The 23,931-nt window shown below is 32.3% G+C and overlaps 4 protein-coding genes and 1 long non-coding RNA gene across 10 annotated transcripts; 3 read left to right on the plus strand and 2 right to left on the minus strand.

Moving 5' to 3' along the window:
• The first annotated feature begins 1,701 nt into the window (after positions 1–1,701).
• On the plus strand, positions 1,702–2,832 carry LOC105768181 (E3 ubiquitin-protein ligase SGR9, amyloplastic). Its single transcript, XM_012587957.2, has one exon. It carries the CDS (start codon positions 1,773–1,775, stop codon positions 2,607–2,609), a length of 837 nt encoding a protein of 278 aa, XP_012443411.1. The 5' UTR covers positions 1,702–1,772; the 3' UTR covers positions 2,610–2,832.
• Positions 2,833–4,634: 1,802 nt separating this feature from the next.
• LOC105768179 (uncharacterized) lies at positions 4,635–6,169 on the plus strand. 3 transcript variants are annotated; one of them, XM_012587956.2, is made up of 4 exons: positions 4,635–4,994; positions 5,079–5,199; positions 5,310–5,644; positions 5,851–6,169. In XM_012587956.2, exons 1-4 carry the CDS (start codon positions 4,954–4,956, stop codon positions 5,867–5,869), a joined length of 516 nt encoding a protein of 171 aa, XP_012443410.1. In that variant the 5' UTR covers positions 4,635–4,953; the 3' UTR covers positions 5,870–6,169. The 3 variants fall into 3 exon arrangements, with proteins under 3 accessions (XP_012443410.1, XP_012443408.1, XP_012443409.1); XM_012587954.2 differs by having other exon boundaries at positions 4,650–4,994; positions 5,732–6,169; XM_012587955.2 differs by having other exon boundaries at positions 4,975–4,994; positions 5,079–5,194; positions 5,732–6,169.
• A 6,883-nt stretch (positions 6,170–13,052) lies between these two features.
• Positions 13,053–15,284, plus strand: LOC105768178 (probable protein phosphatase 2C 38). The gene is made up of 4 exons (XM_012587953.2): positions 13,053–13,930; positions 14,012–14,379; positions 14,464–14,700; positions 14,778–15,284. The coding sequence occupies exons 1-4, from the start codon at positions 13,651–13,653 to the stop codon at positions 15,000–15,002; spliced, it is 1,110 nt and encodes a 369-aa protein (XP_012443407.1). The 5' UTR covers positions 13,053–13,650; the 3' UTR covers positions 15,003–15,284.
• Positions 15,285–17,224: 1,940 nt separating this feature from the next.
• On the minus strand, positions 17,225–17,979 carry LOC128040520 (uncharacterized). The gene is made up of 2 exons (XR_008195056.1): positions 17,621–17,979; positions 17,225–17,526 (listed from the first exon to the last, which is right to left on the minus strand). It is a non-coding gene; the product is annotated as an uncharacterized LOC128040520 (long non-coding RNA).
• Positions 17,980–18,752: 773 nt separating this feature from the next.
• Positions 18,753–21,997, minus strand: LOC105768176 (protein MODIFIER OF SNC1 11). Of its 4 annotated transcripts, none has more exons than XM_012587952.2 (6): positions 21,478–21,997; positions 20,904–20,984; positions 20,687–20,815; positions 20,523–20,556; positions 20,347–20,408; positions 18,753–20,086 (listed from the first exon to the last, which is right to left on the minus strand). In XM_012587952.2, the coding sequence occupies exons 1-5, from the start codon at positions 21,807–21,809 to the stop codon at positions 20,370–20,372; spliced, it is 615 nt and encodes a 204-aa protein (XP_012443406.1). In that variant the 5' UTR covers positions 21,810–21,997; the 3' UTR covers positions 18,753–20,086; positions 20,347–20,369. The 4 variants fall into 4 exon arrangements, with proteins under 4 accessions (XP_012443406.1, XP_012443405.1, XP_012443404.1 ...); XM_012587951.2 differs by having other exon boundaries at positions 18,753–20,218; XM_012587950.2 differs by having other exon boundaries at positions 20,496–20,556.
• Positions 21,998–23,931: the final 1,934 nt, after the last annotated feature.

Below are 23,931 nucleotides of genomic sequence, written 5' to 3' on the forward strand. Positions count from 1 at the left end.
ATTGCTGTATGTTGGTTCTGAAACCGTCTGGGAAATACAAGTGTGTGGGTTTTAGACCCACCGCTTTAAGACTTTCAAACATGCCTGCATATGTTAACGCAACTCTAGGTGATTTTTTATGCCATCACTTAACCACTAATAAAGCTTGAATAATCCCTTGATGATGGTTATGTGTGGCAATGAGTAGTATGTTGAGGACATTGGATCCTATTTTATGCTCACTTCTCTTTTAATTCCCAGCAGAATTTTGGTACACTAAATCTCGGCTAAAGTGAAGAGGTACTCCCCCATTAAAATCTTTTTAATTTGCTTTCCACTTGCAAATTTTAACTTTTGCTACTTTAAGACAATCACAGTCCTTTAATCATCACAATCTTGCTAGTGGAAAACCCTCAACTTGCAGTTGAAGCATTGCATCATATTATACAAAATTTTGTTGACAATTAGTATTATATTGTATCATCTTTCCTTTGGTCCCTCCAGGGAAAAAAAAGAAGAGTCTCAAGACTATTTTAAGAGTTTTTTAGTAAGCAAATGGTAACATTGCTCCAATTTTCTTCTAAGTGTATTTCAATGACATTTTCCCCCAAGGCATTGAAGAATGAGAAAATGGACTCATTTCCCACGTAAGAACTGGAATTTCTTTGTTTGCAAGCTAACATCAAGGTGGTAAAATTTAGTTCGATTGAACAGAAAATCAATAGATTTAACGATTCAATCGTATAAGAACCGACTGAAATAATAAGAATTTTTTTTGCTAATTATATATATATATATGTAAAAAAAACATATTTTCATTTATGGGTTTTTTCGAGAGGATTATATGATTTGATTCAATATCAAAAATTAAAGATCCAACCAATTTAACTATTAATTCGAGTTTTTCAATTATGATTGCAATAAACCCAAAATTTAATAAAGTTGGATTCATATAGTATATTCCAAAATTATGACCACTTTCATATAAAAAAGACATTGGCTTGCAATAGACAATAGGATGGAGTTGAATGATATGGGATGGGTCAAGATTTTTTCTTTTTCTTTTCTGCTTGTTTTGTTTCTCATCAAAGTTGTAAGAGATAATGAAAAGAAATGGGGGATGTCGATGATGTTTTAACAAGACATTAACTTTAGGACAAAAAACCCTACATTCTTAGCTATTCAAGCATCCCCTTTGGTACCAAACACACACATGCTTACCCAAACCTCTAAATCCAATTAATGTTCAATCAAATCTCCATCTGTAGATCCCATTTTGTCCAATTTTCTTTGTAATTGGTATATTAATTATTGAGTCTCCTTCATTTTTTTCTTCTCCTTAAAGGGTGTTCATGAAATTTCTCATAAATGTGATAAAAAGAATTTAAGGATATGAAATCTTAAAATCTAGAAATTAGTTCCTCTTTTATTTATACCCTCTTTTTTAAAATAAAGAAATTAGAACAAGAATAGAGTTGAAATTGACTCTCTCTCTCTCTCTCTTTATGACTCTAATGCCTATATGGACTGACAACACATATTCAATTATTTGTGATAAATTTAGATGACTTAATAACATTATTATTATAATAATTAAAAAGATGTAACTACATTAATAATAATTAATTCGATAAATTTTTATAAAATTTTTGGATTTAATAAAACTTCTTTTAATATAAAATTATTTATCCTATAAAAAAGGTAGTAATGGGCCAAAACTTTGACATAAAAAGCCGCAGTAATCAAAACTCCCACGCGTTTCTAAAGAGAGTTTCCAAAACACACGATCCCATATGATGATGGAAGAAGAGACGACAATTATGGCGGCAATCTCCACTCTCGGCCCTTCTCAGCTTTCAGATCTCAGCTACTCCATCTTCTCCCTCTCTTTCCACCACCGCCGCCGTCTTTGCCACCTCCTCTCCTCCCCTTGTCTCTTCTTTCTTACCCTCCACCGCCTCCACACTCTCTCACTCCCCCAAAAGACCCTTCTCATTGCCCGCCACCTCCTCTTTTCCCTCCACCACCTCACGCGTCACTTCCAGCCTCCACCACTGCGGCTGCCAAACCCTTCCACAGCTATAAACCAGCGCGACCTTGACGCCGTGGTCCTCCTACTGTTCCTGTGTGAAGCATACCATGATAACCCCGAAGCGCTCGAGAGACCTCACGATGAATGGCGCCAAGTGTTAACTAGTATATGCTCTAACACCACGTTAAAGATCACCGGCATCACCGGCATCTTCGACGGTGCTGCTTTGATCCCGTATATCGAAATGGTGACGAGGTGCAAAAGGCTTGTGGGGATAATGGGTTGCGGTGGGAAGGAAGGGAAGGAGGTGGCGGCGTCACCGGCGGCGGTGGTGGCGTTGCCAGCGGTGGAGGTGAGAGGGGGTGGCATTGAGTGCGTGATATGCAAAGAGGAGATGAGAGAAGGGAGAGACGTGTGTAAGTTCCCCTGCCAGCATTTGTTCCATTGGATGTGCATATTGCCATGGGTGAAGAAGAGGAACACTTGCCCGTGCTGCAGGTTTCAGCTTCCCAGTGATGATATATTCGGAGAGATCCAACGGCTGTGGGGAATCCTGGTCAAGGCGAGTGGCAAAAGTGTTGATGATGAATGGACATGATTGTATATGAGTGGTAACACAGGGGATATTTGGAGTAATGGGGAATGGGGAGGTGTTTCATAGTGAAAGGCTGAGATGAATTGGGTGATGAAGATCACTTGTTTTAATGACAAGGACGCATGTGGTTGGGTTTATACTATCATACCCTCTTACTGATTTAATTCTGTATCTATCCATAAAAATTTACTTTATATAATTAACAAATTTTGTTGTTCTACTTTAACCTCCTGTCAGAATTAAATTATATATAAAAATATAATTTCATCATTTTAATAAATTATATTTTTATAATTTTAAAATATTAAATCAAACTTTTATTATTTTTGAAGACCAAATTACTAATTTAAAATTTTATAAATTATAAAAAGCGAGTTTTCAATTTTAATAACACTGCATATATACAATGGATTTACATACTCGTTTAATTTAATGTTTTTTTATTATTATTCTCATATTTTACTTTCATTTTAATATTTCACCATTCTTATTATTTTGAATGTAAAAATATTATAAAGGTCCCTATATTAAAAGTCGGATTACATTTTGTTCCCTTTACTCAAAAAATGGGAAACTAATCATTGTCCGCTAGATCAAAAAGCAAACTTTTCTTTTGTTAAAAGTTTTGTCTATTTCTACTTTTAAAAATTGGTCATTGCATGTCGGCATCAGGTACATGTGGCATGCCATATGTCGCTATCTAATTATTCTCTCAACCACGCTAACTTTTTATGGTACAAATGGACAAAATTTTTAATAAAAGGCCAATTTACTCTTTAATCTAATATAGAAGGACTAATTTACAACGACAAAATGCAATTTAAATCCTTGTACTTTTCACCTTATTTTGAATCTCATCTTGGGGTAAGATAGCTTGAAGATATAAAAAAACTAGTCCACTCAGGCATTAATTGATGGGCTCATTGGGTAAGAATATGAGGGTCAAATGGGTTTACTAACCCTGCTTCAGTTGGGCCTCCTTTCCTTCAATGTAAAGAAAGAGGTCCAGGAGATGATGATGAGTGTACTTAAAGCTGTAGGATTTGGGTATTCATATCCATCACAGGGAAAGATATGTTGGTACGGATAACATATATATATATATAAAGAAACAGTGTAAAATAAGTAAAACTGGGTTTGTTTGAGTGAAGTGAAAGCCAATTTCCCATTCTCTGGAATCATGTAATTATAAGTATGCCATATGATTATACTCCATTTTCACTTTATTGCCCATGCCCATGCCCATGCCCATGCCTTTATTAATTATATAAGAATTGGGATAATTAAAAGAGAGAGAGAGAGGGAAAGAAAAAGATATATGAGGGGGATCACGTGACAGAAGCAGGTAGAAAGCCCGTGATGTTGTTTCAAAATTTGAAAATGCTTGTAATAATAAATGCTACGCATGTCATATTATCTGTTGTTTCCTAGGGTATTTATTTATAACATCTAATTTCTATGTTTGAATATACATCTTTGAGACAATTTTGATTTCTGTTTCCAATCATATCTAAAATTAAACCAAAATCGGAATAATGAATCCAAGAACTAGTGTAAATATACTATTATATTTTGTAACTCTACTAAAAAAGGGTAAATTAATTTTATTCATTGAATTAAAGAGTAAATTGATCTATTTTTACTATTTAAACCTGATATGTCAAATAAAAAACCAAACAGTGATACGTTGCATGTCTCGACATATAAGAACCTGTTTTAACCATAAAAATAAATGAAATTTCAAAAAATTAATTTAATTGATCAAGTGTAATTCAATCCTTAAATAAAAATGGAAAAAGAGAGGAAGGTTGGACGTAAAAAACCTCCTTATGCTAACATAAAATACAAAATGGAATTAAAACAAGACTAATGAGATAAAAATAAAGAAATATAAATAAAGTTGGGGTTGAAATTCCATATTCTGTCTAAAATTTACAAAGATTAAATTACTTATATATATTTTTGAAGTATCTCATATTTTTACCGTAAATGGACACATTCTATAGTTCAGTGGATGAAATATATAAAGCCAATTGAGGGGACGACGGGAAAGAGTCCAAGCAAGCCTTGCTCTTGGATTTCCAACACTGCTAGCTGACTGAGGTTTTTTTTTTTTTGGATGGAGCCATCGGTAAAGATTCTTCTTTCCAAGTGGGAAACATAAACAAATTTCAAATTTTGAACCAAAAAAAAAAAAGGTGAAAAACAAGAAGAAGAACCCCATTGCTTACTGCAGGCTAAAGCTTACTTTTGTTGCCATTTTTTTGTACAATTTTCTTAGTCAACTCTGATCTGTTGTTGGTGACATTCAAGAATCGTAGTCATTGCAAGTTAAGATCAGTGTACAATGCAAATGGTTGCTTGCAACAAAGAAGACATCAAATGCAGGTGGGTTCTTCATTTTTCTTTTTCTTTTTCAAGTTGTGATTGTCGCCTGCTTCAGAATCTAAGGTGGGTTTCCTTGTGTTTTAGTGAAAAGAGAGTGGGAGGAGATGGTGGGATGAGAACTGTGGAATGCTTGAGAGGGAGGCTCCTTGCTGAGAGACAAGCATCAAAGATTGCAAAACAAGATGCTCAACTTATGGAAAGTAAGGTCAGTTTTTTGATCTTTCAATTTGGGTTTTGAACATTTTGATTATGTTTTGAAGAGCAAAGATCTGAATTTTTTGTATGACGTTTATTTTGTTGTTGTTGAATCTGCAGCTGCTAGAACTTGAGAACAAGCTGAAAGAAGAGACCAAGTTAAGGAACAAAGCAGAGAAGAGGTTCAAGTTGTTGAAGAAGAAGCTTGAATCCCTAAAAATATTGCCCAATTTAGATGAATCAGAGAAGTCAAGTTCATCTGAGAGCTCTACAGTCTCTAGTGTTTCATCTGCAAGCAGTTCAGGTACTCAACACCCTCAAGATGCAGTCCCAGAAATCTTAAAAAATGTGGAGGGAAGTGCATCAGACACCAATCCATCCATAAAAAGCTTTGAAATTTGTTCCAATGAAGAAAATTCAACTCCTCCAGGGACTAGTACTAAATCTGATACAAGGTACTCACTTTGATTCCCTCATTTCTACTCCTATCCCAAGTGTAATACACTATAATCAAGATCATTTAATACCATTCATTTGATCAGTTGTTCAAGCTTGAAAGCTTCAACAATGGAGATTAACATGATGAATGGAAGAAATGAGACTAGTGAGGATGATGAGTATGTTGATAACTCATTGGCATTAGTTCCTTTGAATCTCCCAGAAACCAAGGTAGCACCTGAGATAAACATAGAAGTGAGCAAAAGTATAGGTGAAGTTCTTGATAATCTAAGGCATGCCAGGGAAAGAATTCAGAACACAATGGAAAGAAGACAAATGATTAGGGTTGGGGCCATCTTGAATTCATACATGTAAACACCAATTATTGTCCCATTTTAGATAATAAAACAGCAAGTGACAGATGTTTTGTTTGCTTGCATTGGAGCAAAATGGCATGGCATATATAATGTAAAAGTGCATAATATATTAGCTTGTAGTTTGTATATTTATATTACCTTGATAAGATTAGTTTGTTGGTAAAAGGTTCCCTTTCATAGCATGTGATGTAGGGGATGTGAGTACATTGAGTTGGCCCCCAAAGTTTGGCCACATCAACTTTTTCATATCCTCCTCCACTTTAGCTCACAAGTGAGGTGAAAATGGTTGGATCAGATTTCAGGGTCGCATTTGGGTCACTCTTATTTTAAATAACTTTGTAATGATTTCATCACTAGACTACTTTTTCTTTACAAAACAAAAAGAAAACAGGGTTGAGAGAGTGTGCCTCTTATGGTTTCCCTCCATTGCCTTGGCTCTTGTTTTGTTTACTCACTGGTGTCACATAATCAACTTGCAGTCTAAAGTGGTTGGAAAATCTTGGCAATGCTTACAAACCAATTCTTGAAAAGCCCAAAACAATGAGAGTGTAATAATGAAGTATAGGCTTAAACCTTGTTTAAGCAAAACAAAAGTGATGGATGGAAATCCGACAAACATGAATACACGTATTCCCTCGCCTCGTCTATTATTGCAGTCTGGTCGGTGCCAGGATTCACATGCACCTTATCACGTGTTTCATTTCACTCGTTTTTGAGGATATAATAACTATAACCATTTTGCACTGATGAATATCATATATTTTATTTCTACTTCTTTTTAATGTCTTTCGATTTTTATTTATAAAAAAAGTAATATGTTTGTAAAGATACAACTACCCAACACATATATCGATTTGAATATTCACAACTCTCAATTATATATTTTTTTTAATAATCAACATCAATTGTTGCTATTAAAATATAATAAAAATTTTGGAATTTTTTGAGGTATTTTTTTATTTTTTTTAAAAAAATGAGGAGGCATTAATTGGGGGTTGAGGGATGACTTAAAAGTGAGAAGGGCTAAACCCGAAGATCCAATAGCCAAGAACACAAGGCCTCAAATAATGAGCCCAGTAGGCAAAGCCACCTCCAAATGAGTATCAGAATTTTATAATATTAAAATCAAAACATTTAGTACAAATATACCTTGTTTGTTTCACTGAAAATGGCTTCCGAAAAATAACTTGCTTTCTTGAAAAAGTTAATATTTTTTGGTGTTTGGATGAATTTGTGTAAAATATTTTCTGTTATTTGACAGATTTCTTAAAAATATTTCATAAAAGTTGTTTTCAGTGAAACAAACATACATTTGAGATTTTCGTATCTTTTCATGGTTTAATTGAGTTTATTTTATATCTATAAATTTATATTTTATATTGTTTTTGCATATATTAAAAATATTTTTAAAATTCAAATTCATTACAATGTCATTTTTAGTTAACATGACTATCTAGTGAGTATTTTTATTTCAAAATGTGACATCAACAAAATTGACAAAATAATAATAATAATAACAATTTTAGCAATTGAACTTGATTTTCTAATCTGAAAAGTAGAATGACTAAATTCTTGAAAATAAAAAGTACAGAGACTAAATTATAAATTTGTGAAGAGTACATAAACTTATGACATATTTTAACTTTTATACTACAAAATATTTATTATTAATATATTTATAATTGTAATAAATATTTATTATTAAAATAAAATTGAAATATTAAATAATTTATTAAAATAATAAATTATATTAATAATTTATTATATGACTAAATATAAATAATTAGATATGTATGTTTAATAATATTGAAAATATAATATTTTAGATGTTTTAAAATAGAAATAAAATTTATTATCAATATAAGGATATTAAGTTTGATTTAAGTTAATTTTACATAAAAATAAAATTACCTATAGAGGAGTTCTTTCTAAAAATGACTTACGCTTTAAAAGTTGTTTATAGGAAAAAAAACTTATTTTTATAGGAAAATGACCAAGTTTTTTCTGTGAAACAAACATAAAAAATACAAAAAATATTTTCCGTAAAGCCTTTTACATGTAAACAAACGAATCTTTAGTGAATGATAACAAGGTATAATAAAATATTAAAAAAATAAAACCAAATCTGTCTAGAATGTCCATAATGTCAAATTTTCCCTACTAGAGTTATAAAATTTTGCGCTCTCTCTCTCTACCATATTTTCTCCCTTTAAATCCGTAACTAATGCTAATCAGTTCCCACTAAATGTTAACCAGCGTATTTTTGCTCTCTCTCTCTTAGAAAGTTGGATAAAAGTTGTCCATTTTCTTCCCTTTCTCTCTTAAAATTTTTTAATCCGGGATTAACCCATATTCTAAATTCTGTGTTTTTCCTTCTTCTTTTCCCAAAATAGTTCCATAAGATTTCTTCTCCCTTTTATTTTGTAAAAGAAATATTAAATAGAAGAAGATCCACATATTACGGGTAACATAAGAGATATCTCTACTTTTTTTTTGAGAAATCTTTAGAATTGTTACTAATTAGCTTTCAATTCGTCTCTGACCATCAAATGAAATATGAATAACCCATCCTCCTCTATTTGAAATAAGGGATGCTTCTAATTCTGTCGGTGTTTAACACAAATTTGTCTTCTCCATATTACTATATCTCTAAAGTTAATAATTTTATACGAGCAACTGGAGAAATTTTATATTATGTTTTGTGGGAAGAAGCTTGGAGTGTATCGATCTCCTTTTGTTATAGGAGTTAAATAAAAGTCATTCGATAGTGAGAGTGACGCAATGAAAGCTTTTAAGAGGTTCAAAGGAGAAGATGGGAGTGGACGATATTGTTCATAAAATGTGATTTCATCAAAATTGTGTGAAGAAATACAACTGCATACTAATATGTTTTATACTTTTATTACTGATTTTATTTTTGACTTAAAATATTCTAAAGAGTTGTAGTGACATGGTTGTTGAAAAAGGAATGTGGATACGAATTATTTGTTATAAGACAAATCATTTAATTACTATGTGTTAATTAGTAACTGATTTTTTTATATCGAAAGATGTGATGGATATTATAAGATGAAATATGATCATATTAAGAAAACGAATTTTATCCCGAAAAGATTAATGGTATCCTATCAAAGTAACACACTTATAACAAGGTATTTGGACGAGCATTAATTGAATAATTTTTGTAATGGTATATAATAAGGGAGAGTTTAGTCGTGGCACTACAGTGGAATGACTTTATGATTAAATAAGTTGTAATTAATAGGCGAAGAGTTAGAATTTAATTGCAAATTATTTAAGCTCTAATTATATTTGTCCAACCTATTCCTCAACTAGCTTAAGATAACCCAAAACAAGTTATATATAGAATCGATAGATTATGGAATGAATGGAAACGATAAGTAAGAGAAAAGATCGCATATATCACTATTTGCAGTAAAATGTTTTCTCATCAAGTACAAAAAATGACTTAGAAATTTTAATTTAATTTCTTTGAATTATTATTTAATTAATTGAATAAGATAATTAAATTATTTTCCTCATGGATTCTAATACGGTAAAGTTGTCATGATTTTAACAAATTAAAATTGAGTTGAGAAGATAGTTTAATTGAGAAATTAATTTAGTTAAGTTAATTAATTAAATTAATTATTTGGATAATATTTTGAATAATAAAAATAGTTATTGAGTTAGAATAAATTATAAGTATTGGATAAAAGTCAATATAACACATATAATTGTACTCAATACACAATGAGGGCTTAAAAGCCCAATCCCATGTGTGAGGGGAAACAAATCCTAATCCCATATAGGGTGTGCCACTGCCCCTCTCTAGAATACTATACTTCATATTAAAATATTATTTAGTTAGATCTTATTAACCTACAATATAGATCTTTTGTTGGACAATAATGGTAAGAATAAATTCTATTTTCTATAAAAAAAATACTTCTAGTTTATAAAGAGAACTAATTTTCTTGCTGAAAGTTAAATAAAATTTATGTTTGTTGATTCGATTTGTTTGAGCCCGCACTCAAAGCAATTCAGGATTTGAGGATAGTAGAGGATAGTGGATTCAGAATATGACGTAGGCTGCCTTTGCACAATGCACATGTTTTCTATAAATATCACAATGGCTCGGTTTAAAAACAAATTTTAAACTTTTCTAAATCATCTATTACCGTATTCTTGTCACCAACTTCGCCACGTTTATCACAAGTCAATAAAACGTACTTCTTTCTGCAAAGTGGTCTCCTCACCATACTGAAACCTTTTTCAATTTGGCATATGCTCCTGATAATACTCGAAAATGCATCAAAGCTATTGAATCACATTCCTCTTATCGGTTCCGATTCTAAGTCCAAAAAGGGGTCCTCATGAACGACATCATCTTCATCCCAATGCCTTCACATGTCTCTTCATTTAAAGACTCAACGTCACAGGGCCTCATCCCTAATGGCTTCACTTGTTGTGTTCAATTTGTTGCCAACACCATTAAATAAATGATCACTACCTTCTTCCAATAAACTATCATTATCAAATCATGCAACATCGTTGTCATCGTCGGAACTACTCCTGCTTTGAGAACTTGCTCCGTCGCAATTATCAGTTTGATTATTCATTCCACTATTTTTACCTCTTTCTTTGTTCCTTCCTTAACACAACTTATGACACTTCAGAACGAAACATGACGATTTTAGCTTCATAAATACATCCATGCACATACCGCCAAAACCAATAAAAGGGTAAGACTATCATTTTTCTGTATCTAGACAACTTCTAGACATGAAACAACTCCATATATATACACACACACAAATGAAATGTGACACATGCCTATATTTTAACTCTCCATGTGAAGTTAAAAAAAAAAAAAAAGTACATTGTTAGTGTGCTAAATACTAATCTATAAAAATATATAATCAATACTTATATTATGAAAAAAATTATAAAAATTCCAGGTTAATTAGGCTACTCTCATATGACATGACAGATGATTGACAAAAATAAACATGTCACGTTAGACAATTTTGATAGAACATATTGATAACGTTAATGATTAGATTAATATTTTTAAATAAAAAAAGTAAGAAGATTTAAACTTGTATTGTTTAAATGCAAAACTAATGTCATGTTTGATCAAGTGTTGAAAAAATTCAATCAACTGAAAATTAATAGTTTTAACTATACCTTCGATAAACCACAATGAAGTTTACTAGATAAAAATTTTCAACGAAAAATGTAGAAAATGATAAGTAGATAGGGACCTATTTATCAGTTATATAGATAATAAATTCAATTATTTTTACTTTATTTTAAATATTTTATTTAAGATTATATTATCCTTTATTAAACAACTTAATTATAATCAATATTTAATGATTTTACAACTTAAATTCAACTTTTAATTTTTTTAGTACTTATTTTTTCCGCACTTAATTTTTAAGTTTATCAAACGTAGTCTAAATATCAAATTTAATCAATATAGAAACTAACAATATATTTTGACCAACATAAAACAACTTAATCACAAGTATGTCCTCGCAAACAAATTATTAGTCAAGTAATAATAATTTGTATGTTTGTCTCAAGAAAAGTATAATATCAAATTTAGTTTTGTCAATTTGATATTTATTATTATTTTAGCTAAAATCGACTCTTAATCTTTTAAAAGGAGTCGAATTTGACTACCAACTTTTAAAAAAGTTAAATTGTTGTTCTTTAATGGAGATATTAACTAAAACATTAATTTTTAAACATGACAATCCCTATAGCAATCCACACATACTCCATGTTTTTTTTAATTTATGAACTTTTTATAATTTTGATTTTTGATAATTTTAAATTCTTTATTATGCGTGATATATAAGACAAATAGCATTATATTAGTATGAAAGCAATGTGAATCGCCACATAAATTGTCATGCCAACATTATTAAAAATTAATGTTTTATTCATCATGTTTGTTAAAAGAACGATATGAGGCTTTTGAAAGGTTAATGTATAAAATTAACTTAAAAGAGAAAATATATATATATAAATCTTCATAGCTAAATTTAACATTACTGCAAAAAAAATTTGTAGATTTAAGATAGGATTTTGTGTGCAACATTCTTGGAAATGCACATTAACAGGTGAAGCTAGAACTTTAACGCCATTGAATTTGAACATATAAAGCACCAAAAGTGAAAGAAAAAAAACAGAAGAAACCCATATTTTACATCATATTAAAAGTTAAAAACACAAATACTGTGTCCTCTTCTGAAGCAAACGAGTAAGTATTGAGCCTCCAATCTGCTTTCCTGAAAAAAGTGACATTGTTGACAAGTACAAGAAACTGATTAAATGCTATTCGGCCATCAATGTATGTACAGTGAGAAATATGGTGTTGATGGCTGAAAATGGTCCTGTAGATGGAAGGTGAGCCAAACTCATCTCATGCTGTCCAGTTTCTGGCTGAACAAGAACTGGAAAGAATGCGTGTACCATTACCAAACATATATCCATCAATCCAGTGCCAGAGCAATGGACCCCCCCATCCTTCCCTTTCTTTTCAATTTAAACCAGTTTGTTCATATTTCTTATCACAAACTCATAGCCAACAGAATAATTAAACATGATTTTGATCATTAATAGCAGGCAAAGACATCAGTAAAACTTTGGTATTTTGAAAAGAATATCATACCCTTTTTCTTCTTTTACACATATTCCTTAATATGTATGGAAGAAAATGAAATATGTTTGGTGTACGCAAATTGCAGGATAATATATATAAATATCTATATATATGTGAGTAGGTTTTCCACTTTTCTTTTTTTATGATGTTGGAATCCCAAGCTTTACATGGTGAAAACAGAAGTTTTCTAAAATTAAGAATGCTTTAACATGTTTAGGAAAGGGTCAAGTATGAAAATAGTAATGGAAGGAAACTTGCCTAAAAACCTTGGATTATTCATTCATGATTGCAAATAAACAGAAACGAAAACTTGAAATCTCAGCCATGCAATAAAATCTGTCATAGTTTTAGGGCAAAACCACTTGAAAGAGACTAAACAAAACCAGAAAGGCAACAAAGAAGTATGTTACAATAACAAAAACAACAATGTCAGAAGCCAGTGATTTAAATCTCTTTTTATTTCTCATCTTGGATCTCCTCTGACTCCCCAAGAAAAAAAAAAACAAAACTCAAGATCTGCCAAAAAAACCCCAAACTCTCCTCTTATCCGTTGCGTATTTTGATCTCAGACCAAAGTTTGTCTCTATCGAATCCCAAGGTGCTTTTCCAGCTAAGTCTGTTGGTGAAACATGGCACACCGTGAAGGGACCAAAGACATTTAATCCAGATTCAAGGTACTCAGCCACCAGCACACCCCCCCTTATTCTCTGAACTCACATAAACTATTGCTTTCTTGTCTCAACTTCACACGCTGCAGTTGAGTTAGCCCATACCCAACTTGGTCCTTCCTTGTCTCGGAATAGGTCTGATAATAATGGTGTCTAATTCTTGGTTATATAGTTCCAAGTATTGGGGTTCTAGTATTGTACAACAAACAGAAACTTGATCCCTGAATGAGCCTTGGGACCTTCTTCTTTTATCAGGGTTTTATGAACACATATATATTTGCTGAAAAATTGATTACCTGAAAATGGTTAAATCCTGTTGGAAACCATCTATTGAGGGTGATTCTAGAGGGTGCCTTGATGGTTTACTGTGGTATAAAGATATGGGGCAACATGTTTATGGAGATTTTTCAATGGCAGTGGTTCAAGCCAATAGTTTGTTGGAGGATCAAAGCCAACTCGAATCGGGATTGTTGAGTTCGAGTAGTTCCGGTCCGTACGGGACTTTTATTGGTGTGTATGATGGACATGGTGGACCTGAGGCTTCAAGCTTCATCAATAACAACCTTTTCTGCAATTTTAAGTGTACGTTTTATTTGGACTAATCATTTATGCAGTTCTATATAGGTTGGCCAAACGCTTATTTATGTTTCCCTTGATTTGCAGCATTTGTGTCTGAGAATCAAGAAATGTCAACAAATGTTCTCAGAAAGGCTTTCTTGGCAACAGAAGACAAATTTCTTTCCCTTGTGAGGAAGCAATGGCTGGTTAAGCCGCAAATGGCATCGGTCGGATCGTGCTGTTTGACGGGAGTGATCTGCAATGGACTGCTATACATTGCAAATGCTGGTGATTCCAGAGTAGTCTTAGGAAGATCAGTAAGAGGGGCTAAGGAAGTTATAGCAATGCAATTATCGACCGAACACAATGCAAGTTTTGATGCCGTAAGAGATGAGCTTCGGTCGTTGCATCCCAATGATCCGCAGATTGTTGTGATGAAACACAAAGTTTGGCGTGTTAAGGGCCTTATACAGGTAAGCTAAACGTTGAAACTGAGCTGAAAATGAAATCATTTTCATTTAAGTCTCTTATTTATCCCCTCCATTTTATCATTGCAGATTTCAAGATCCATAGGTGATGCATATCTAAAGAAGGCAGAATTCAACAAAGAGCCTCTCCTGCCTAAATTTAGACTGCATGAACCGTTTCGAAAGCCGATCCTTAGTGCCGAGCCGTCATTGTTAGTACATAAACTCCACCCTGATGATCAGTTTCTCATCTTTGCTTCTGATGGTCTTTGGGAACACTTGAGCAACCAGCAAGCTGTTAGAATTGTGCAGACTAGCCCACGAAATGTAAGTTTACCATGACAAAATGGCTGAACACAGAAAAAAGACGGTTGAGCATTGGGTTAACTCTTCTTTTGATGCAGGGAATTGCAAGGAGACTTGTTAAAACAGCACTCAAGGAAGCAGCACAGAAAAGAGAAATGAGATACTCAGACCTGAACAAGATTGATAGAGGGGTGAGGAGACATTTTCATGATGATATAACAGTCATAGTTGTGTTTCTAGATACCCATTTGATCAATGGAAGCTCATGCTACAACTCTCCCATGTCGATAAAAGGCGGAGGAAGACTTGCCAGCCGCTGCTAGTACCGTTGCTGGTGTCTCATAGCTAGGAAATTAAGATGGAGAGCTAAATGTCTGAAAAACTTCTCAAATTTCCTTACAAATAGGGGACTAACCTTGTTGAGATTGCAAGACAATGTGTAGATATGGTTTCATGCAATTTAGTTGGTAAATTGTCTGCTCTCCTGCTACCACAATTGATGCTGTCCCTCATTCACAGTCTAGATTTATGTTATCTTAGGCCTTACATGGTGAAGAAATTTCCTTTTATATATTTATGCAAAACTAATGGCTCGTTTGCTTGCATCGTTTTTAACTTAGTTTAGTATTATTTCTCAAAAGTATATTTCAGCAAAAGTTAAAATTTTCATAATGATGTAATTTTTTGTTCTAAAAGCAATTTTGAAAAGCTCAAAAATTTAACTATGTTTTGTCTCAAACTTTTAGAAGTAATACTAAATTGACCTTCAATCCAGGAATATTAAGGTATTGTTTTATGAAATTTTAAGAAAAAAACAAACCAATAAATTAAACATTAAAGAACCTGTAGCACTATTTTTTTTTTTGTAAAAATATCAATCATGTGAATATGAACAAGGCATAAGCTATTAATGGTGTATTTAAATGTCTCATGTCATATTTATTAAAATTTAATTATTGATTTTAAATTTAAATGCTTGTAGAAATCTATTTTTTATATATATTAATAAATATAGAGATTAATATAAAAAATTATGAAACATGGATACGAACACGCAATACAGGTACGACACGATACGAATACGGTAGGATACGACAATAAAGAATATTTTTAATATTTTTATATATTTATTTATTGTAAATGAAAATAGTAATATTTTTCATTAATGTATATTTTATTTTACTTTTATTTTAAATATCTGCTGAATTAATAAAACAATACCTTTGGGCTTCCCAAAACACTCCGAAAGCAACAATATTAATAAACATAAATTAAATTCAACCCAATTTTCTTGACTGCTTCATCAAGCATAGAAAGAGTAATTCTAGAAAAAATCTAAAAGCCGAATGTATATGAGAATACAAATTTCATGGGGAAAAAAACCTTTCATGTCTTAAAATGCTTCAGAACTCTGCTTCCACCTTCATTCTCAACTCTGGTTTTTCAATTCGGGACCTCTATCCATTTATAGATACATGTGTCGGGACGGTGTCCAATTGGCATAGAAACCATTAAATATAATTTTTTTTACGCTCTAACTTAATTTAATAGTAATATAGAGTAGTAATTTAATAGTAATATATAGTAGTAGGGTTGATCCCACAGGGACTGAGACTTTTAATTTTTTTATTTTTGTAACTAGATTTTTGAGTCTAGGCAGCTGTCGTGCCCTCAACTTGTGTGTGCAGAAGTGTAAAATAAATGAAAGGGGAGAATTTAGTTGATAGAGAAAAAAAAATATATATATATATATAATAATATAATATAATAAAAATGAAAACAGAATTATGATTGCAAAATAAAATTAAGTGAATTAAATTAAATCAGTGAACTAAATATATTAAAACTTAGCCTCAGCCTCAGTACACTTCGAACTCAAATCGGTCTTTGAAAAAAATGGATTTTCCCTTCCAAACGATAAGGTGGTTATAGTGACCAAGAACGTTTTGACCGCCAACTTTTCCTTGTGTAGTCAGTTCCGGTATGACCTGCAAACCGACCCTTGTCGAGTTTCTAACCACGTGACTCGTGCCCTAATTTAAGATTTCGACAATCTTGCAATCTAAAAATCCCAACTCAAATCAATAGCCTCAATTACGTGGGTCGTTTAAATTCGATCACAATCTCCCTTGACAGAATCCAACTGGTTGTTTCCTACCTGGATATGCCAATTTGTTCGTGCGAATTCGAATACAACACGACCGACTCGACTTCCCAGCTGAACGCCAAACAATTCCAACCTAACGCATGCTTTTTGAATTGAAACTGAACTGACTGGACGAATTTATATTATCCCATATACCGGAGAGATAGCAAATACCGTGTTGAAAAGTTTTTAGTGAGAGTTCATATCTCACGATTGTTTTGTCAGAGTGATAACCAAGCTAAAGCTAAAAGGGAACTAGTTGAGTATGAAATTAATCATACTAGTTGATGTATGAAAATGATGGTAAGTGGGAAGGAGAAGAGACTTGGGAAGCAATTTAGCTGAAGTGTTGGAATGGAAAAAAGTATGTATAATGCCAAAACTTCACTCACGCAAAAATGGAGAAAAGAAATGAATTATTTTATTCCCAAATTAAGTGTGTATTCAATTGTGTCTCTCAAAGGCCAACAACACAGTATTTATACATATTCCTCATAATAAATTTAGCAAGATTTCTCTTAAGAAAATATCAACTAAAAATCAAATTTAAACTATTTATAGAATTTTGACAATTTCAGAAATATGATTTTAACCGGTTAAACACTAATTCTTCAATTCTTCAATTTGGCCCTCCTCTTTACTTTTCGTTCTAATTTAGCCCATTTTGTTTGATTTTGAATTTCAGCACTCCAATTTCATCCCTTATAAGAAAAACACAAGTTTAGTAGCATCTTATTTGAAAATTTGCCAAAAATAAATACATTAAAAGCACAAATTTAACTTGCTATCACTGACCTCTTTTTTTTTATTATTTTCTTTTGACATATTTCGGCGTGTCCCGTACGTATCCGGGCGTGTACGACGAGTGTCTGTGTTGGACACACCTATGACACCGGTACGAGGAGGGATGAGCCGTGTCCGAGCTTCCTAGATCAAAACAATATATTCAATATATATTAAAAAATATGATAAATAAAATAATGCATAATAGGTGACTAGAATAGTCAACCAAAACTGGAAACAAATGTGAGAGTGACAAAGTCTGTAATTTTCTTTATAGGGAGAAGAAGATGCTTGGAATGTTAAAAGTAAAATGGATGATGGGAAAAACTGCAGGACAAAAATAATGTTAGAACCAAGGCTGTTTGCTTTGGTGTTTCCATACGTGTTTGAATGTATGATCCAACACAGGTTGTTTCAACAGATATTTAAACACTTGTTTGGGGATAGTCTTGGTGTTTTTGTTATGTTAACGTTTTTTACTTGGATTTTTTTAATGTGTGTGAATATCACAAGCAAATGGGCTTAGAGGACATGTTATAAATGATGGATATTGAAACCTTTTAAAAGAAATTGTGGATAAGACTTGTATTTATCTTTTGTCCTTGTCTTCCACAGATTTATATGTTGATTTTAAGAGATTAATATAGAAGATTATTTAAATAGATTCCCATGATAAAGTTATGTTTGTCTTGGACTATGCTGATCGGCTAAAATTGTCATAGACAGATGATTCGCATGCATCAATTGAAAGAGTGTTGTGCTAGTTTTGTTACTTTCATTTGTAACAAGGCAGGATTCGGTATTGAGGGTAAGTTGAAATTTAACCAATGGATCAACCATGTACTTTCTTTGTGACAAACTCATTTATTTTCTCAAATAATAATAAAGCTGAGGAGAAAGATTGTATGTTTTTTTCCCTTATCTTTGGTAGCATTAGGTCCCAAGTTGATTGCCACACCATGCAAATTGGTGAAAACTAGTTAAAATATTTAGGCGATCCCCACCCTTTAGTTTTAACCCTTGTACGATACCACTATAGAGTTGAGTAAATTAGTCATTTTATACACATTTAACGCAAACAAATGAAAATACGACACAAACTCTTGAAATATGATATACATGAAATGAAATTTAACAGAGCATATGATCCTAAGAAGAAGAAAAAAGTTGTTTTGATACCTTAGAACCCAATACAAGATTTAGATGAATTCCCATTTACAGTTTTACACCAACTTTGACTAGGAAGTAAAATTAACTAAAATATTATCAACATATAGAAGGAACCAATCATGTTTATCCGGCCTTCCATGCAAACATATCCAACCACAAAGAAGCTAGTTATTTTAATAAAAACAAAATATTACACGAGTGAACATTGAACGGCATTCACTTCCACCACAAATTACCTTGTAGAGATTACCCAAATTCATTCACCTGGTGAGACCTACGGAAGCTAGCAATCACCTTAAAGGGGAGTGTTCACTTATCTCAAATACTAATCACTGATCCTGAGATCCTCAAGTAACAAGCTCAGTGAGTTTTTCACTTATGGATCCCATAAAGCTCATCATCTATTGAAAATATTACCCACAAAAGCAATCTTCATATTATCAAACCATTCCCAATTTTCATCATTTCTCTAATGATCATGCTGTGAACAGCACTTGTAAAATATCCTAACAACATTGCATGGACAATTTATATTGGGAAGATACTAGCTAAGTTGAACTAATGCCATTTCAGCCAGCAGTCTCATCACAGAGCAACCAAATGCATGCAGTCCTGCAACCATCGCGTGAATTAACATGCATGCTCATGCACATACCTGAAAATTGCTTTTTCATTTCTTTTTACAAAACTGGGTCAAGTCTATTCTAGAAGGAACAAAAACAAGAAGATGACAGACCAAATGAACAATAACAATCTAATTTGTCTATAGATAAGCCTCCTGATAAACTCCCACACTACAGCCTTTCTAATAACTTTTTAATCTAAATGCAGAAAACAAGTTATCCATGTTTGCTTGAAGGCATCTAAGTTCATCAATTGTCCAACATATGAAAAGCAGAAAAAAAGATGCAAATACCTTTTCATCTAGAGATTAGGAAATGAGAAACAGAGCTCAAGAATTCCTAAGAAGCCATTTGCTATTTTAACTATGGAAATGGATGTCGGACTCAATTTTGAATACTACTGCTGTCTCACACTTGATCATATTATGCAACTTAAAACAGTATAAGATGCTGCCCAATTGTTACAACAGCAAATAAACAAACTCATTGATTGTTAGGATGAATCTAATAACCACCCCCATACTTTCTCAACTAAATTATCTAACCGGGAAAGTAGAAAATTTATAGCCATTACTCCAGAATTTCTAATGCTTTTTGTAGGATTTAAGAGAGGTTAACACTCCAGGTGGTTGTTGATTCCAATAGGCCTCACCAAATGAATAGACACTGTAAAACACCTTCCAAACTGCCAAAAGAACATTGCCAATTCTTTAGAAATTCATCTGGAGATGGAGTATTGCAGCTTAAATTTTGATGTTAGAAATAAAACATTGTAAGGAAGCTGCTGAGCAAATCACAAGCTGTTAGGACACTAGACCTGAAAAGGAAAAGAAAATAATAATGCAACCTCTAAGTTAACTGATATAGACCTATTTAAACAAGTATATTTCTGAGCACAGATGCAGATATATACATGATTAAAGCAATGCATATCTCCAAAGATACCTTCTAACTATGGTAATTTCTATTTAGAGTCCTCCAGCAGCCTTTCCAGCAACAGGAGCCTCCTGTAAAAAAATGTATACAACCTTAAAACACTGAATTTTCTATGATCCAACAACTTTGCCAGAGAAACAACTAAATTAAACCCTTACTGGTTCAATAGTCCCCTTGTGATTTACCTGTGCTAAAGAAGTTGACAGGGGATCCGAAAACCTGGAAAGACCAGCGGAAAAAAAATCAAATTCCAACCTCAACATGCATAAACCTTTGTCAATAGTGATTTCTATAGGCATTTATAGATCTCTAACAATGTAAGAAGCAGTTCTTTAGCATTGGAATGTACCTGATTGCCCTTGCTTTTCTTTTTTCTCCTTCAATGGTGTCAGGTTTGGAATATGGTGAAAATCGGGCAAGACGAGCTTTCCTTTTCTCTTCCTCATCAACAGTTGTAGAGGGTACAGCAAGCCCAAACCTGAGAACCCACAAAAAGAATTAATAAATAGATTAAATGCAACTCCGAGTAATATCATCATTGGGTAAAGGTGGTATGGACAAAAAACCTCTCAGCTCTAGCCTTCCTCTTCACCTCCTCTGATTGCTTCGATGCTTCTGATCCCTTTGGGCTGGGTGCAGTGCCAAACCTGAGACATGTTTGGTTCACAAATCAACAAACACAAAGAAAACTCAAGGAATGGGGTTCAACATCCACAAATACTGTTACTAAACCTTTACCATAAAAAATTAAATGAAAACCCAACAGAACATTATAATGAGCCAAAAACACAGGCATGCTTATCAAGGCAACTAGGTAAGATTACAAAGGGGTTAGACTAATTTCTAGATAACAAACGGATAGATTGATCAAAGAAAGAGAATAAATTAGAAAATTATGCGCTGCTAAGAGATTCCAAACAATCAAAACAAAAAACAAATTCAAGAGTGTTAACCTATACTTCTCAGCGCACAATGAATCGACAATCGCGTTTAAACAATAAAATCAGAATAGTCCTTTTTTAGAAATAAATCGAAAAAGAAAATTTTCCCTTCAGAGATGTTCGTCAACTAGGTACAAACCGAAAGGAAAAACATAAATAATACCTAAAACAAAAAAAGGGGGGGGATTGAAGAATTCACCTCTCGGCCCTAGAATTACGCTTCTCTTGCTCGGACAACTGTACAGGTACGCCGAACCGCTCAGCTCGGCGAATCTTCTTCTGGATATCGTTAACGGGACCGCTTTCATCCCCGACGACCGAGCCCACAGTAGTCCCGGTGGTCTTCGAACCCCCACTCTCCTTCAGAGATCCCTCAGCGTTAGGAGGATCAGACTTATCCGAGGAGGATGACACGATCTTCTTAGGGTTTGGTTCTGCAGATAAAATGGCGGCGAGAGTGACGGATGCAGGAGTCGTGGGGGTGGGGGTGGAGGTTGCGGCGGCGACGGGTTTCTGGGTGGTGGTTGCCATCGGATTGGTTGGTTGTTGGCCGGTTGGTAGGTAAGTAGGGTTACGTGAAAGAATATAGAAGGGCCGAGGAAGAGGCTCGCCGTATCTTTTCCTTTGCGATAAATGGGAAAGCGTTGCGAAATTTTCCCTTATGAGAGCTGCTGGCCTAGCTAAATTCGGTTTGTACAGATTAGATTTTCATTTTTTTTGGGGGTTTGAATATTTTTGATACATGCATATAAATATTAAGTCTACGAAAGCAGATTAAAATTTTTTGTCACATATTCCTTTGGTATGGGTTCGAATTATGTTATATCATCGTTAACTCTAATATTGTATTAAAAAGGGTTTGTGTAAAATTTATATTTACTTAAAATATGAGTTGTGCTTAAACTCTAATATTTAAAATTTAGAGTCTAAGTTGATTAGTTTTTCAATTTTAAAATATATATTATATATCTTATGAAATTTAAATATATAACAACATAATTAAGGCTTAATTCACGATTTGACCTCTAAAGTATATCTATTTTTTATTTTAATATTTAATTTTTTTATCCCAAATTGGTGCCTAAAGTATTAGTTTTCTCTATTTTTCGGTCCAATTGTAATGACCGTTAAAAATTTCGTTAAACAACCTTGGCCAATGGGAAAACGCTATGTGACAATTAAGTTTATTTGAAATAAAAACAATTAATTTAAATGCTAAAAAACATTTTTAACTTTAATCGATTGTTGATGGGCTATTGACCAACATTTACTGGCTACATGACGCTATTAGAACACATTATGTGTCCTTTTTTAATTTTTTACAATATTATATATATTATATTGATTATCAATGTAAAAAACATATATAACATATAAAATTTTTAAAATATTTTTAAAATATTTTTATAAAATTCTAAAATATAATTTTTATAAATTTAAATTAATTTTTATATTTTATTTTTAATTTTTAAAATTTATAATTATATATTTTAAAATTTTATAAAAATTAATTTTAAACTTTTAACAAAATTTATAATCAATATAATATAATATATATATATATAAATTAAAAATAAAAAGGACAAGTGTGTTTTAATAGTATCACTTGGCTAGTCAACATCGGTCCAATGGTCTATCAAAATAAAAGTCTTTTTAATATTTTAATATTTAATATTATAAATTTATATTTTTACTTTAAATTTAATATTTTTAATTTAAATAAACCTAATTGTCATGTGGTATTTTTTTATTGGTCAAATTATACAACGTGGTGCTTTCTCATTGGCCAAAATTGCCAAACGGATTTTTTTAACGACTATTACAAAATAGACTAAAAGTAGAGAAAATTGATACTTTAGGTACTAAATTGAGACAAAAAAAAGTTTAGGTACTAAAATGAGAAAACGGGTATATTTTAGAGTTCAAATAGTGAATTAAGCCTATAATTCAATACCAAAAATAATATAAATTATTTATGCTTAAAATATTAAATAAAAATATAAGATATGGTTTTAAAAGGTTAATTAGCCAACTTAAACAAAAAATGAATATAATTTGGTACTCCTTAATTTCACAATTTGTTGATATTTTTTCTCTCCCTGTTATCAATGACCAGATTGGATAAAATAAAACGTAATAGACTGATTGAGTCTTAACTCAATTGATATGGACATTGTTGCTAATGTAGGAGGATGTGGGTTCAAGTGCGCTGAAGCACATTATCCTCCTATTTATGGATTGGGTAGAAGTTATGGGTAATTCTATACATTTTGTTAAAGGAGCAGAATTTATAATGAAATTATTCAAAATAATAATAATAAAATGAAATGAAATAGACAATACTAAAAATTTTGAATGATAACCTAGTTTTAGTTTAAGCAAATATTTTTAAAGAATGTTAAAAAGGAAAGAAAGAGTTTGGTAAAGTTAGGGTGTGAGTTCCATCGAAGAAAGGGACACAATACATGATGACGTGGATTGAAAGATTAACTATCCATGTAGATCTAGAAGAAACAATTCTTGTGGAGCCCATTGAGTTAACCTTACATAATCAAACTCAACCATACTCGTCGGTGACTCACAGATTGAACATCAAACTCATTGCCACGTCGTCACCAATCCAAGTTCATCGGTGATTTTAACGTTGCTTGAA

The sequence above is a fragment of the Gossypium raimondii genome, chromosome 4 (genome assembly GCF_025698545.1).
Source record: "Gossypium raimondii isolate GPD5lz chromosome 4, ASM2569854v1, whole genome shotgun sequence".
Lineage (NCBI taxonomy): Eukaryota > Viridiplantae > Streptophyta > Magnoliopsida > Malvales > Malvaceae > Gossypium > Gossypium raimondii.

Bases quoted from the DNA above. Each gene is read 5' to 3' on its own strand.
- LOC105768181 (XM_012587957.2), top strand. From the start codon at position 1,773: ATGATGATGGAAGAAGAGACGACAATTATGGCGGCAATCTCCACTCTC.
- LOC105768179 (XM_012587954.2), top strand. From the start codon at position 4,954: ATGCAAATGGTTGCTTGCAACAAAGAAGACATCAAATGCAG. The intron at 4,995-5,078 runs GTGGGTTCTTCA...CTTGTGTTTTAG, and splicing joins AAAGAAGACATCAAATGCAG to TGAAAAGAGAGTGGGAGGAG. The intron at 5,200-5,309 runs GTCAGTTTTTTG...TTGAATCTGCAG, and splicing joins CTCAACTTATGGAAAGTAAG to CTGCTAGAACTTGAGAACAA.
- LOC105768178 (XM_012587953.2), top strand. From the start codon at position 13,651: ATGGTTAAATCCTGTTGGAAACCATCTATTGAGGGTGATTCTAGAGGG. The intron at 13,931-14,011 runs GTACGTTTTATT...CTTGATTTGCAG, and splicing joins CCTTTTCTGCAATTTTAAGT to CATTTGTGTCTGAGAATCAA. The intron at 14,701-14,777 runs GTAAGTTTACCA...CTTTTGATGCAG, and splicing joins TGCAGACTAGCCCACGAAAT to GGAATTGCAAGGAGACTTGT.
- LOC105768176 (XM_012587950.2), bottom strand. From the start codon at position 21,809: ATGGCAACCACCACCCAGAAACCCGTCGCCGCCGCAACCTCCACCCCC. The intron at 20,985-21,477 runs GTGAATTCTTCA...AACATGTCTCAG, and splicing joins CGTAATTCTAGGGCCGAGAG to GTTTGGCACTGCACCCAGCC. The intron at 20,557-20,686 runs GTACATTCCAAT...TGGTCTTTCCAG, and splicing joins AGAAAAGCAAGGGCAATCAG to GTTTTCGGATCCCCTGTCAA.